This window comes from Capsicum annuum, chromosome 5 (assembly GCF_002878395.1).
Source record: "Capsicum annuum cultivar UCD-10X-F1 chromosome 5, UCD10Xv1.1, whole genome shotgun sequence".
NCBI lineage: Eukaryota > Viridiplantae > Streptophyta > Magnoliopsida > Solanales > Solanaceae > Capsicum > Capsicum annuum.
In genome coordinates, this window is record NC_061115.1 from 182,678,082 (window position 1) to 182,694,147 (window position 16,066).

Here is a 16,066-nt window from a genome sequence, read left to right on the forward strand (position 1 = left end):
ACTTAAACTTAACTTCTGTTTTTTTACCCCCTTAACATCTTTAAAGTGAATTATTTTCTTCCCTCAAAACTGAATACCACTCTCACAACGGAGAGTGTGTTACACTCGCTTACACATCAATGCCACGTTGGAGCCACGTCATTGCCACGTAAGAAATTACTATTTTTTAAAAAAGAAATTAATCCCTCCCACATTATTTTTATATATTTTTTTTGAAAAAAATAACAAATATATATACTATTTTATTTATATAAATATATATATTTATTTATATTTATATATATATATATATATATATATATATATATATTTATATTTATATATACATGTTTATATATATTAAATAAAAAGTGCCCCCCATCCCCATTTTCTTTCTTCTTCACACCCCCACCCTATCCTTCCCCCCCTCCATCGTCCCGTCCCCCCCCCCCCCCACCAACTCTCCTCCTCCATCAAACCCACCCCACCTCCATTGTTTTTCAATTTTCCTCCATTAACAACCTCCCACCCCACCTTCAATTTCAATTTTTCTCCACCCCCACCCCTCATTTTTCTTCTTCTTCAAACCACCCACCCCCTTCCCCGCCCCCTCTTTTTCTTTCTCTTCTTCCAGCCAACCCCTATCCCCACCTTCAATTTTTTTTCATTTTTCTTAATTAACACCATTAGAGAACAATAACAAAAATATCAAATTAAAATTTTTCCTCCATTAAACACCATCTCAACCTTCAATCAAACTTTCTCAAGTTTTCAACCACCAAATTCACCCTTGAAGATGTAAACATAAATAAAGAATAAAGAAGGAACAATGAACTTTAAAAATAAAAGTTACGAAAATTTCTTTCAATTTTGTTATTCTTCGAACTGAATTAATGAAACAATTTAATGTCTTCAATTTCCTCGTTAGAGAATGTACTAATAGAGAAAAATGAAAAAAAATGGAGGAAAGTGTTGTTGAAGGATGTGTTTGAGGTTGTTAATGGAAGAATTAATTGTTGTAGAAAATGGGTGTTGCTGTTTGTTGATGTATTGGAGAATAAAATGGTGTGGGTGTGGGGTGTAGGTGTGTGGGGTGGGGATGAGAGGTGAAGGGGGTGAGGGGTATTGAAGAAGAAAGGAGTACTTTCTTTTAAATATATATATATATATATATATATATATATGTGTGTGTGTGTGTGTGCGCGCGTGCGTGTGCGTGTGCGTGTGTGTGTGTGTGTAAAATAAGTGGGAAAAGAAGAAGAAAAATCTGAAACACGCCCTTTTTTTTTTAAATGTCACGTCAGCATTAGGGGGGAAATAATTCACTTTAAAGATTTCAAGAGGAGTAAATAAACAAAAATTAAGTGTAAGTGTTAAAGTGAGTTTGACGGACAAGTTTAAGGAGGAAAATATGTCTTTTCTGAAGAAAAAAAAGATGATACAAAAGTCTAGCCAGGTCATGGGAACATAATTTTTTGTTCTTGGGATTTGTTGTGTTGTTGTAATTTTCCTCCTATATGGACATAACTTACTGGAAGAAGTACTTTCAAGTGAAACTTTATGGAAAGAAATAGTAAAATTTTTTTTTAAGTATGAGGCAAATGAGATAAATATATGTAGGATTTGGTTCATGTTGCAACATAATTTTAGTTGAATGGAACTTATACGGAATAACACCAGAATGGAACTCTTCCTTAAAGGATTTTCGGTGAATACTTCCATTCACCTTCTAAGTGGAAGCAGAAGTGCGTGCTTATGTCAATTTTTTTTATCTTTTTGTTTTCTGATCTGGAGTCAAACGGTGCTACAATCGTACTTTGATATGGATCAAGAAAAGAGTAGCTGTGATAAGGGGTTTTATTTACTTAATCCTACTTATTATTTACTTATGAGTTTTTATCTTCTGTGATTTTGTGAATTTATTTTATAAATTGGCATTTTATACCTACTTTTTATAAGGTGCAGTAAGAATATCAGAAGATTATTTGAAAATGTTTGTACCATGTGGAAGCTCCAAGGAATAATAATGACTATCGATAAATGAAACAATGCTCCACATTCAATTTGTTTAATTAATGTAATAAGTACTATATAGGGTAGATGATATTTGTGATGATCTTCTAATGCTTAATATCTTTAAGAAGAATATTTTCTTATATGATTATTGTGATTCATGTATAAAGTTCATATAGTGCATGTCTATATTTAAAAGTTGTTATCAGTGAATTTGAGATTGAGACAATATAAGTTGGTGAATTGAGTTTTTTCTATATGTATATGAAAATCACTTGATATGTTTAAAATGTGGGTGTTTGTAACTTGTGATTAGAAGTCAATATTAGACTTAACATTATTTATATAGTTTTTAAGAGCACAAATTTAAGATAGGTAGTATACCTTCATCTTACAATTATTGATGGGTATATAATATTGTGTGATAATTTATCGATACGTTGATCGAAAGAAATCATAAGATATTTTATTACATAGTTTAAATAGAGGATTTTGGAGAAATTGGTACTATGTTACGTATCAAGATTAAATAAAATAGGTGGGATAAGTGTTGAGTTAATCTCATTGCATGAAAAGTGCTAAATAAATCTAGTCACTTAAACACAAAAGTAGGCAATATCCTATTTGATCCTAGATCGAGTCAGTCCATGATGATGAAAAATCGTGGCTAATTAACGTGTGTAAACAAATGCTATTGGAAGGGCCAATAGTTAAGTTTTGATTTTCTTTAAAGGACAAAAGATTTGAGAAACTCTAAATTTCATATTATTTTATAAGGATCTATTGATTCAAGTTGGTATAAAAAATGTGAGAAAAATAAACTTATCACATAATGAATATTTACCTTGTGAGAAGGTACAATTTCTTGAAACCAAGAAAATCTTGCATTAGTAGAGACTAGAAAGTTAAAGGAGTTGAGTTGTTGAGATTATTAAGAGAATCCATTGATTTTGTAAAATATGAGCTCTATTTGTAATAGTCAACCACTCTAGCTCGAGCATACAAAGATTATATAATGAGAAGTCAAAACTTATAAAGTCAATTCAAGATGGAATAACTTCTAGCACATTGATGGAGTCAAATGAATTTGATTAATCTATTTACTAATGCTATTAAAAGGAAGTTGTTGAATACATCTTCAAGTATGGTCATACAAAAACTCCTTAATTAGGTTTGCCGATAATGGCAACTCTACCTAGCACTATAAAATAAATAGTTATGGGTTCAACGGATAACAACAAATTATTGATTCGTGGATGTTTCAGTACTTAAGTAAGAGATATATTAGTACTAGGTGTCATAGATTGGAGGGTTGAGTTTTAATACTCTTAATGAGGTTCAGTTCAAGGAACAAGTGTCTCAAATATGACAAAGACACTGAAAGAACTTCACTTATATGAATATAGAAGTGGTGTCGCTTCAATTGAGAGTTGAAGTTGCTTTCATAAATATTCATGAATTTTGAATAGCACATGATCATAAAAGTGTTAAGCATGTTGAGTGGAAAGCAGGAATGAAATATTTATGCGTGTAGTGTTACTGATATTATCACAAGGTAACATGTTCAAAGATACATTACTCTATGTGTGAACATAACTTGATCTATGTATCCTAATTTATATTTAAACAAGTGGGGGATTGTTGGATTTTTTGTTTAAAATCAATTAATTAAAAAGATTTTGAATGAACAGTTGTCTTTAAATGAAATGGTGTGACTTATATTGCAAGGATATGTGTTTTACTGAGAGAGTGTGCTCTTATGAAAGGATATGTCTTTTATTAAAAGGTTGTGTCTCTTATGAAAGGGTGTGTTGGTTAAAAGTCAAACTATATAAATTCCTCAAGTATTGTTTTGTAGAATAACTTTGCTTTCTTCTCAACTCTCTACAAATTACATTTTTTTTTTTTACTCACAAATGATCAAGTATTAGAGTTCTTGCTTTTCAATAGGATTATCTTCATTATTTGCTTGATACAGAAAGCCTTTCATTATTTGCTTGATACAGAAATCCAAAGGCTTGTCATATCCACTAAAACTATTTGCGTCAAATCACATAGCAATCTCGCACAGGAGAGGGAGCAAATATCATTTTTAGGAAGCGTTTTGTGCGTGTTTCAAGCCTCTAATCCTGTGTTAGTTGTTCAAATTATTAAGCCTTCATCTTTGTGTTCTTCTATGTATATTTTTGTATGTGTTTATAAAACATATTTTCCAACACCCCTTACTTGGAAGGTAGACACTCAGCTCAAGGAAAAGTATTATTTACGTAATAGTAGCTTTCAAGCTATTTCAGTTGACTCCTCCAGCAAGAATTTCAGAAGTCAGACATGTCGTGGTTAGCGGACCGACTTGACAGGATACGTGTTCATGCTTAATTACACCAAGAAGATCATACATTCCAGAATAATTCAACAAAACAGATCACCAGAAAATCATACATTACAGAATAATTCAACAGAGAGGTCAAATCTCCAGTGCTGCTTTATTCTTAAACCAAAACGAAGTAAGTTCCTATGCTACGCAGCCTCAAATGAGCTCTCCATCCGCCCACCCCCCTAAAATACATTCTTCTATCAGAAAACTGTGTGTTTATTTGTGCTTCCCCTAAACAAGTTCTTAATTTTTAATGCCACTAGAATTGCACGAACTGAACCAGTGACCTCAAAAAGGACAGCAAAAAGTTTATCCGGATGAATGCACAAGAGGTAGTAGCAAAGCGAAGACACAACCTCTTCAGAGAAAATCGAAATCACATCCAAACTATAACAATCATAAGCTTGCTAGCGAAGCAATAAAGAAAGCAAACAGCTCACCAGGATACCCCTGCGTGATTTCCAAATCCACCAGAATCTTGTGGAGTGAACATTTCTTTTTATAGCTTTACTCGGATTAGCTAGTAACAAAACATCATTTAGAACTACTCATCCACTTGGCCATTATATAGGTTATAGTAAGTAAAACCTAAGAACTTACCTTTTGGCGCCAGATTGACTAGGTTTTAATGAATTGATGAGGCGGTCAGCTTCAAAATCTCCATAATTATACTACAGAGGAAGACCGTTTCTTGCAACACAGGTTCTGCTATGTCTTGAGCCTGTCACGATTAAGTATAGAAAAGATCTCCAGTTTCTAATCTCATAACATTCCCTTGGAGAACAATCAAAATCAATGATTCGTGCTAGAACCTTATTTAAGTCAAGTAATTTAAAAGTGTAAAAAAGAATGTAGTATTCGCACAGCTTACATAGGGAAGGTCCCACTCATATACCAGATGAGCAGAGAAAATTTCTGGCAGGTTGGATATATTGCATATAACAATATTCTGGCACCTGTTATTGACATTCTATACCACCCTTAACATCCTTCATTATTCTAAAGCTACAATAACAAAAAAGAATGAACCAATCTCCAACTTTTGTGCTCATTCTATCTGTAATTTCTATGAGTCACAGTTATACTAACTCATAAACTTAGCTCCGATAGCATTTACAGATGATTCTGAACAGACTGTATACAGAAGACAAAATCACCATGTTGGTAAACAGTGCAACAACCACACTATTGATGGATTCGTTCCACAATTTGACACAAGCACGTACACTAAAATGATAAACTGATTATCAAGATTCCTTCAGCAATGGTTAAAACAAAAGGCAGACATTTGGCAGTTAGAAGACCTCTGCTCTTGATTCCCAATTCTGTACTACATCAGTTTCCAATTCCGCACAGATTTGTGTAATAACTACAGAAGCAATTAAATTGTACCATATCAACTACACAATATTCAACCTCAGAGGGCTAAGCGTTTATATCAAAACTAGCAGCGAGAGACCGATAGTAAACCTAATTACCTAATCAGCGTGTTGCAGCATTCAGTCCCAGTAGAATGTTCCCCCCCTGGTTGGGCAAGTAAATCACATTGGAAGTCTTAGCTAAGGTCGAAGCATTCTCCCTCGAAGCCTCAATCTTCCTAAGCTCAATCAAACCCATACCAGCAGCTGCAGTTGCATCAGAAATCAATTTAGCAGACTCACTTTCTCCTTCAGCCCTAATAATTGCCGCTCTCCGTTCTTGCTCAGCCTTCATCACTACAAACTTTGACCGCTCTGCCTCCTGCTGGGCAACCTGCTTCTGTTCCACAGCCCTAGAGAATTCAGTACCATATGATAAATGTGTTATAGCCACATCATCAAGCTCAATGTTGAAATCCTTTGCACGACGAATCAAACTCTCACGAACTAATGCAGACACCTGGGGGCGCTCGGTGAGAAGCTGATCAGCGTTGAATTGTGCCACGACAGATTTGAGAACTTCATTGCCAATGGATGGAAGGACCTTCTCATCGTACTGTAATAGTAAACTGAAAATATTAATCTTATATAATATACATAAATCCTTATATACAATAAAATACCAAATACAGAAAAAAAATTAAATATAGGATTATGTACAAATACAGAAAACATTAGGACCTGCTTGGCCATGAGTATTATTCACTTTTTCTCGGAGAATTCTTTTTCACTTCATTTGAAAATCAGCATTTGGCCATCAAATTTCAAATACAATTTGAAGTTGTTATTTGGAATTTGGAGAACACCCAATACGCTGTTTCACCGGCTCAAGTAAAATCAATACAAAGCAGTTTGAAGGAAGTAACAATGGGAGTGAAGAAACTACGACAAATGCTAAAGAAAGCACGACAACGCATACTAAAATGGAACAGTTACTAGTAGCTACCACAAAATAATACGTTGCTAGATACAGTAAATAGTAAATGAAATGGAATAAGAAAAAACTCCTAGAGTAATACTAGGATACTAGTACGCAACAATGTTTATATACAAAATATGCAAATTCACAACCTCGAGATGTAGGATTTTGAAAATAACTGGAAGACGAGAAACTTCTGGAACTTTTGTGAGTAATTTGGAGTGCTAAAAAGTATAAACAGCTTTTCAGTGTTTTTAAAATTACTGAAAATTCTGGAATTCAACTTGTTTTATGGACAAATTTATTAGTAAAGAAATTTCATGTCATACGCGCCAAAAAAACTCTGTACAATATTATGCAGCAATATTTATATACAAAATACGCAAATTCACAACCTCAAGCTCCAGAGTTTTGAAAATGTCAGGAGATGAGAGACTTCAGGGCACAAGAGGAGTTAAACTACTGAAAATACATTTGGCACAAAGTTTTGAAATTTTCAGAATTTGGGAAAACAGCAAAAAGCTATTTTCATTTTTTTTCATTCATGAAAATACAAAAACAATAAAAACTGTTTCAATTTTTTACTTTTTTCTTTCACAAAAATTCAACAACAATGAGTTCCTTTCACCAACAGTTTCGTCTTTTACTCCGGCAAATCGGTCAAAAAGTACAGCACAGTAACCGCCGTCGACAGTTAATAAACAGGAGTTGAACTAAAAAAAAAACACTTTTTCCAAACACTAACAAAAGAGTTATTTTCACTTTTTTCATTCGCAAATCATAAAAAAACAACTGCAATTTTCAAATACTAATAGTAATAGACAATTACATGCAGCAATATTTTGGGTGAAAATTCATCACGTGTTTGGTCATAATATTTGAAAAACATATTTAACTTTTAAAAGTTCACAAAAATTGAAATTTATTAGTATTTGAGAATTTAGATTATTTGTCAAATAATGATAAATTGTATGGTCAAACATTATTTGTCAAAGTTTTTTCCCCAAATACTAGTTGAAAAATCTATGACCAAACGGGTGAGTTCCTTCACCAACAGTTTCGTCTATACAATAACATACAACAATATTTATACCTCGAGTCCTAGTGTCTTGAAAATAGTGGGAAGACGAGAAACTTCTGGACGAGAGAGAACACGGAGAGTAATATTAACCATTTGAAGATCTTTAGTACCAGAGAAGGAGGAAAAAGTATGAGGCTTAGTACGAATATCAAATATGAAAGGTTTTTGAAGCCATGGTACTAGAAAATGAGTGCCTTCACCAACAGTTTCGTCTTTCACTCCTTGAAATCGATCGAAAAGTACAGCACGTTGACCGCCGTCGACGGTGAAAAGGGAGGAATTGACGGCAGTTGCGGCGGCGCCGATGGTTGTTGCGCCGATTGCTAGGTATTTGAGGATTGATAATGCTGCTTGATTGCTACCCATTTTTTTTTATTTTCGATTCACACAGGGTTTACTGTTTAGCGTTTTGGTATGAAGAATATTGGGTTTTTGTTGGAAAAAGGTGGAGTGTTGTTCAAGAAAAACCCGAATGGATGAATTTGGTTAAGCGGGTTGAAAAAGGGTCGGATCGGGCCCAATCGGATTATATGGGGCTCCAGTTCTAAAATGCATTTACTTATCCAGGTAGCCAATTTTAGGACTGTTGTTTTAGTTTTATTATGCCACATTTGCAAATTATTTAGAAAGCGCTTGACCATGAAAGTTGGGTCATTTCGTTAAAAGTGACAAAAAGAGTTCGAAAATAAAGTGCAGGTCACTAAGTTTTAATAATTAAGTGAAGTTGATAATTATTTTATTGTGAATTAAGAAAGTTTGAAAAGATTGAAAATAGCTCACAAGTTTTTTTAAATTTATACTTTGATCCAAATGTTAGTTAATATAATAGGAAACAGAGTAAAAAATGCGTATTTCTCTCTCTTCCCATTCAGTTGTTGTTTTCTCTCTTTGTGATTTTTGTTTTTCATTGTTGCTGTTGCTTTATTCATCATTTTCTGCTTCATTATCATCATTTTCAACTTCATTATCAACATTTTCTACTTCATTATTATCTTCATCTTCTTCTTGTCAACTATTGTTGTTGTTTTTACCGCTACTGCTGCTACTTGAATAATTTTTTAGGTCAAATTTTATTTCGTACATCACTTTGGCATTCTTCATAAGTGACTTTGGTTAGTAAAATTATGATTTTTAGTTGAATTTGTCATCTAGGTACATTGCTACTGCTGTTTTTTCAACAATGGATAGAACCCATTCATGAATCCAACATAAGAGCCATCTGTTTAAACAGATCACTCATCTGTTGCGACAGGTGAGTAATATGTTGTAACGAAAGACTCATACGGTGGATTTATGTTTATGGTTCTATATAGTGTCCGTAACATGAATCGATCAGATGGGTCATCTGTTGCAACAGATGGGTCATCTGTTGCAACAGATGGATCATTTGTTGCAACAGACGAGTTATCTATTGCAACAGAGGAGTAATCTGTTGCAATATATGAGTAATCTGTTTGGAACAACACAAAACAACTTCTGCCACAGATAACCAATATGTTTCAAAACTTTTGCTATTGCTACTGGATTCAAAAATGTTCTTTACTTTCTATTGTCGACATGTTTGCTGAGAAGAAGAAATAGACAAAAACATTATTTTTTCATCAAACAAAAACAAAATACATTAGGTAGGTAGTTGAAATAAAAATAAAAATAAAAATACACACGTTAAAAGAAAAAATATAACCTAATTATTATTATTATTATTATTATTATTATTATTATTATTATCATCATCATCATCATCATCATTATTATTATTGTTAGCCGGTCAATCGTCAACAGACAGCAGCAAGACCCTCCTCAGCCTGCGAATCTCTCGGAGCATCCTTGCTCTCACGGCGCCCAACTCCCACTGCATGTCATGAACCTGCCTCCGAAGTTCCCACACGGCGTCGCGCAGAAAAACAATATCCCAAACAAGATCAGTCATATCTAGAACACACATGAATTGACAAAAAATATCAAAACACAAGTAAAGAAAAGAGTCTGAATGTAATACAATGTATACTACTAATTAGGTAGATTTACACAAAAAGAAAGAAAAAAACTTACCTGAGTCAAGGAAAATACATCTGGTCTTTGAAGAGAAAGTGGTTGAAGATGTAATATGAAAGAGAAGATGCAAGAAATAAATAGAGTGTAGTAGAATGAACGAGTAAGGATGAACCTATTTATAGAGGATTGAATTTGAATGAGTTAGGCAAAAAGGCGCGACTGTTCACCTCGATTTTATTAATTACATTCAAACTGGTGATTTTTTCATTATTGTGAAAAGTTATGACTTAATTAAATCAAGTTGCTGATTTTTTAATTATTGTGATAAGTCATGACTTTTCAGCTTATTATTATTAATTATTTCTTAAATTTTAATAACTTTTTTCTCAATTAAATAATCAAAGACTTCTCACCTTTTTAATAACACTTTTTTTAATAAAATAATAACCATTTTTATTGAGTTGTGGCAACATATTGTATATCTATTGCATTAGATAGCCCATCTATTGCAACAGATTTACCATCTATTGCAACGAATCTACCATCTGTTGCAACATATAATTTATCTTTTTTAATAATAATAATAATCATATACTTTCATTAATCTAAATTGGCGACTTTTTTATTATTTATTATATAAATTAAAAAAACAGATTTAAGAACAAAAATGGTGAAAAGTCACTACTTGTCACCTATTTAATATTAACATCAATTATTTAAATTAAATAACTATTTTTTTATGGTTATAAATTGTGTTTGTCATTTATTTCCTTATTGTTTTCTGTGAAAAATTATGACTTAATTAGATCAAGTTGCTGACTTTTTTATTATTGTGATAAGTCATGACTTTTCAGCTTATTATTATTAATTAGTTCTTAAATTTTAATAAATTTTTCTCAATTAAATAATCGAAGACTTCTCACCTTTTCAATAACTGTTTCTTTTAATAAAATAATAACCATTTTTATTGAGTTGTAGCAACAAATTGTCTGTCTGTTGAATCAGATAACCCATCTGTGGCAACAAATATACCATTTGTTGCAACAAATCGACCAACTGTTGAAAGAACTTTTTTGATTTTTTCTAATAGCTGATTCATCAGTCGCAACAGATGGAGAATTTGATTCATCGGCTATTTTGAATGTGTTAGACAAAAAGTCATGACTGTTCACCTCTTGTTTAACAATCATCATATACCTTAATTAATCCAAAGTGGTGACTTTTTTTATTATATAATAAATAAATTTTAAAAATAGATTAAAAAATAAAAATAGTGAAAAGTCATGACTTGTCGCGTATTTAATATTAACATCGGTTATTCAAATTAAATAACCATTTTTTACGGTTATAAATTGTGTTTATCATTTATTTTTTTATTATTTATTTACGAATCGCTTTTCATATTAAATAATCAAAAATTCATGACTTTTCACCCTCTCAATAACAATAACCTCTTTTTATTAATAACCGTCTGTTGCAACATATGATCCATCTGTCGTTATAAATTAACCATTTGTTGCAACATATGGTCCATCCGTTGCCACAAGCTCTCAATCCCTACCTCCAACCGTCGACATGTTGAGAATAAGAAATAGACAGAATGAAAATTAAATATTAAATAAGAATTAAAAATTCAAAATCGACCAAACATAGATTTTTAAATCCATTATATACAAATATACAATAAACAAAACATACATTAGGTTCCTCCATTAGGTAGATCCGATATAATAAAAGAAAATACATACGCTAAAAGAAAAAACATAACCTAATTATTATTATTACTATTATTATTATTATTATTATTATTATTATTATTATTATTATTATTATTATTATTATTATTATTGTCAACCGGCCAATCGTCATTCGGCAGCAGCAGTGCTTTCCTCAGCCTTGATCTCATGTCGCCCAACTCCCACCGAAGTTCATGAATCCGTCTCTCAAGTTTCCGCAAGGAGTCGAGCAAAAACACCTTGTCCAAATTTGGATCAGCCATATCTAGAAGTGGAGTTATGTATAATTACATCCCTTAATTAAATAAAACTGGTGACTTTTCGAATATGTAAATTAAAAAAAATAGATCTAAATACAATATTTTATCTTTATTGTATTTCAAAAAGAAAAAAAATTTCTTTAAAATAAATCTAACATATGGGTAATCTGTTGTAAAATATATTCTATCTGTTTGATAATTTACAACATATTGACAATCTATTGCAACAAATGCATATATCTTTTTGATTAATTCCAACAGATAAGTCATATGTTGCAACAGATTGATCATCTGTCGTAACAAATGTCTACAATTGTTTGATAATTTTAACTGATGTGTCATTTGTTACAACAACTTAGTCATCTGTTTATTCAAATTAAGCCATAGATGGGCTAGGAAGAATAAGGTGTGTGTAGATGGATGGATCCACTTTCATGTGTGGGAGTTATGTAGTACTGATAAGGTCATAGGGACAATACACATAAAGTACAATGATTTTATGAATGGAGTTTATAACCGATTAGGCATTGATTATTCAAACAAGATCCTACATTGTACAGTTAAGTTTGATAGGTTCGAATTGATAAAGCCGAGGGGCCCATGAAGATGGTGTTAATATCCTGTTACAAATTGATGATGGTTGTTGCTCATGTTTATGCGTGTCAAGTTTTGAGATGGGATAAATATTTGATTTTATTGCGGAGATCCAATAGCGATTGGACTTAACTTTAAGTGTGCATTGGACTCTGAGAAAGCCTTCAAAGCCTCGCACTGTATCAAATAAGAATGAAAAAAACCAATAGAAATCCCCTTGACCCATATTTATATGGAAGGGTTGTTCAAGAAGATGATTATACACCAGAAGGAGCCGTAGGAGAATACCTGCGAGGGAAAGGGAAATTGATAAAAGACTATATCATTTGAGAGCTAATTAAAGAGGAAACACAGGGTAGCAAGGAACTTCAAACGAATCTGGCCGATGAAACTGAATTAAAACATGAGAAATCTGAATCAAGTGCAAATATGAAAGTGTATCCAAAAATAAAAATCCATTTGTCGTCTCTCTGAAAGAAAAATAGTACAGCTGGACACTTTATTAGGGAGCTGCGACTAGGTAGCGTGATCGGAATGATCATCTACATGGAAAATAACAGAACAGTAAGAAAGCATCTTTGCGTACACTAAGGGTTGTAATGATGTATAGTAAGTCAAGAAAACTTGTGCCAAGAACAACTGCAGTTAAAATAAGGAATCTAAGCGAATGCGGTAATTTTTGAATTTTAAATTACATTCCATGCCTTCTTGTTTGTGATTCCAATTAGGTCCACTACTATTGACCTGATCGGAACCACAAACAAGATAGAAATCAGATTGAGTATCATTACTTCCTTAGCAATATGGATATAATTGATTGTGTTTTCTTGCCTTAGCATGCTCTCAAAAAATCTCAGAGAAGATCAGAGGGTTGGTGTAGTATGTGAATCATAATAATTTTCAAGCTTGCCTCCAGCTTGCTAATTTGGTCTTCAAGTTTATCATTGTCATCTTTGAGGTTAGTATATAGATTTGGTATTTTGTGAGCTCGTCAATGAGAAACACTTTCTTCGAAGTTGTGGCATTTTAAAAAGCCTTGGGAAGGCTTCCAGAATACTTTCTTTAGAAGGCTTAAATAATACATGAAGGGTCACTATGTTTGTTTAGGTCAACGTGGTGATGCACACTCAAGCAGTGGTCCCAACAGTTGAACATCTCACTTTACCAACAGTTGAACAACTCATTTTACCAACAGTTGAACAACTCACTTTACCAACTGTTCAACTGTTTGGACCACTGCTTGAGTGTGCATCAATACGTTGACCTAAAACAAATATAACGACCTTCCATGTATCATTTAAGCCTTCTAAAGAAAGTGTTCTGGAAGCCTTCTAGGCCTTTTACAATGACACAACTTCGAAGGAAGTGTTCCTCATTAAAGAGCTCACAAAAGACCAAGAACTCTATACTAAACTCAAAGACGACAATGACAAACTTGAAGACCAAATCAGCAAGCAGGAGACAAGCTTGAAATATATCGGGATTCACATACTATATCAAGCCTCTGATTTTCTCCAAGATATGTTGAAAGCATGCTAAGGAAATAAAACACAATCAATTATATCCATATTGCTAAGGAAGTAATGACACTCAATCTGACTTTTAATCTTGTTTGTGGTTCTGATCAGGTCAATAGCAGTGGACCTAATCGAAACCACAAACAAGAAGGAATGCGATGCAATTAAAAATTTAAAAATTATCGCCTTCGCTTAGATTCCTTATTTTAACTGCAGCTATTCTTGGGGCAAGTTTTCTGAACTTATGGTACATCATTTCAACCCTCGGTGCCCGTAAAGTTATTTTCTTAGTGTTCTATTATTTCTATGTAGGTGATCATTCTGACCACGCTAGCTAGTCGTAGCTCCCTAGCAAAGTGCCCAGATACACTATTTTTCTTTCAGAGAGACAACAGATAATTTTTTATTTTTAGATGCATTTTCAAATTTGCTCTTGAATCAGATTTCTTATGTTTTAATTTAGTTTCATCGGCCATATGCTCTAGAAGTTCCTTGCTACCCTATGTTTCCTGTTCAATTATCTCTCAGATGATATAGTCTTTCATCAACTCCCCTTTTCCTTACAGGTATTCTCTTACGGCTCCTTCTGGTGTATACTCATCTTCTCGAACAACCCTTTTATATAAAGTTGGGCCAGAGGAATTTCTATTATTTTTTCATTCTTATTTGATGCAGTGCGGGGCTTCGAAGGCCTTCTCATAGTCCAATGCACCCTAAAAGTTAGTCCAATCTCTATTAAATCTTTTTACAATGCCACCAAAACTTGATCCCTTCACAAAGCTTGACACATAAACATGAGCAACTACCATTGTTAAATCTTAACAGGGTATCAGAACCATATTCATGGTCCCTCAGCCTTATCAGTTCAAACCTATCAAACTTAACTATAAAATTATAAATATCTTGTTTCAATAATCAATGCCCAATCGATAAAAGATACCATTCACAATATCAGTGAACTCTATGTGTGTTTTTACGATAATATGATTAGTAATGCATACCTCCCACATATGAAGTGCTTCCATCTGCAAGTAGTTTATTCCTCCGAACCCATCTTTACTGTAGCCTTTTGTGTTGGTCGGGCAAAATTTGATCAACTTTCATTTCTTTATATCTACAAACAAGAGAAAAATAATTGATGTCAAACAAGAGAAGAACAAAAAGAACATTACAATCTGCATAATTTTAAAAAATGTAACATAAAATTAAATAAATACAACATATTTCAATATCTATTCAACAACTTTCCCATCTGTTACAACAGATTGTCCATCTTTTACAATATATTACTTATCTGTTACAACAAATTATACATTTATTGTAACAGACTCCACATCTGTTGCAACAGATTCTCGAATAGATGGGCAATCTATTGTAACAGGATACGCATCTGTTGCAAAAGATGTGAAGTCTGTTACAACAGATGTGTAATCTGTTGGAATACATCAAACCAGCCTTGCTAGTGGTTTGATTTGTTCCAACAGTTTTCTGTCTGTTGCAACATCAACAACAACATCAGTAACAAAAAACAACACCATTCGTTCCAACACCGCACCACACGTTCCAACAATACCACACCATACGTTCCAACAACACCAACCACACCAATAACATTAATAACAACATCAACAACAAAGAAACAAACAAAATACATACAAAAAAATGATACTTCCAACAAGGATTTTAAACGTAAAAGTCCCTTTTTTTCAAATTTTTTAAATAAATAGGATATGGGTAAAGGGTAATTAAATAAAAATAGATGTAAATAACTAATTTAAATAACTTGCCAAGAAGAAGACAAGAATGAAAGAACAATAGTTAACCATACCTATAATGTCAAAAGCAAGGGGATCAAGACGACAATTTCAATTGAGAAAAGATATAGATCGATTGAGATCCAAAATGATACTCATGAGAAAAAAATAAAACGGTTATGATAATCCTAAAAGAAGAGAAAAAAAAAGAGAGATGAATTAATTGATGGCTGAAGGAGAAATAATTCTAGAGATGGGTTTAATTATTCATTAATAACTTTGAGAGGCACGAGGAGTCGGGAGACATTGAAAAGACAAGATAAGACTACTCAAGGAGGAGATTTTTGAGTTATCTAAGAAATATTTTGAGTAATGCTCTGTTTCCACCCTGAACTATACATGAAATTGCTGAGACACACCCAAACT

At 32.9% G+C, this 16,066-nt stretch overlaps 1 protein-coding gene across 4 annotated transcripts; it reads right to left on the reverse strand.

Annotated features, from left to right (window-relative positions):
* Positions 1-4,342: 4,342 nt before the first annotated feature.
* LOC107870979 (prohibitin-3, mitochondrial) lies at positions 4,343-8,372 on the reverse strand. 4 transcript variants are annotated; one of them, XR_007056058.1, is made up of 5 exons: positions 7,797-8,291; positions 5,845-6,340; positions 5,691-5,735; positions 4,967-5,153; positions 4,343-4,886 (listed from the first exon to the last, which is right to left on the reverse strand). XR_007056058.1 is itself a non-coding variant. In XM_047413289.1 (4 exons), the coding sequence occupies exons 1-2, from the start codon at positions 8,148-8,150 to the stop codon at positions 5,849-5,851; spliced, it is 846 nt and encodes a 281-aa protein (XP_047269245.1). In that variant the 5' UTR covers positions 8,151-8,291; the 3' UTR covers positions 4,343-5,153; positions 5,691-5,735; positions 5,845-5,848. The 4 variants fall into 4 exon arrangements, 3 of the variants coding, with proteins under 3 accessions (XP_047269245.1, XP_047269244.1, XP_016573195.2); XM_047413289.1 differs by having other exon boundaries at positions 4,343-5,153; XM_047413288.1 differs by lacking the exons at positions 4,343-4,886; positions 4,967-5,153 and having other exon boundaries at positions 5,600-5,735.
* Positions 8,373-16,066: the final 7,694 nt, after the last annotated feature.

Bases quoted from the DNA above. Each gene is read 5' to 3' on its own strand.
- LOC107870979 (XM_047413289.1), bottom strand. From the start codon at position 8,150: ATGGGTAGCAATCAAGCAGCATTATCAATCCTCAAATACCTAGCAATC. The intron at 6,341-7,796 runs GTATAAATATTG...TTACTATTACAG, and splicing joins TCAAGACACTAGGACTCGAG to TACGATGAGAAGGTCCTTCC.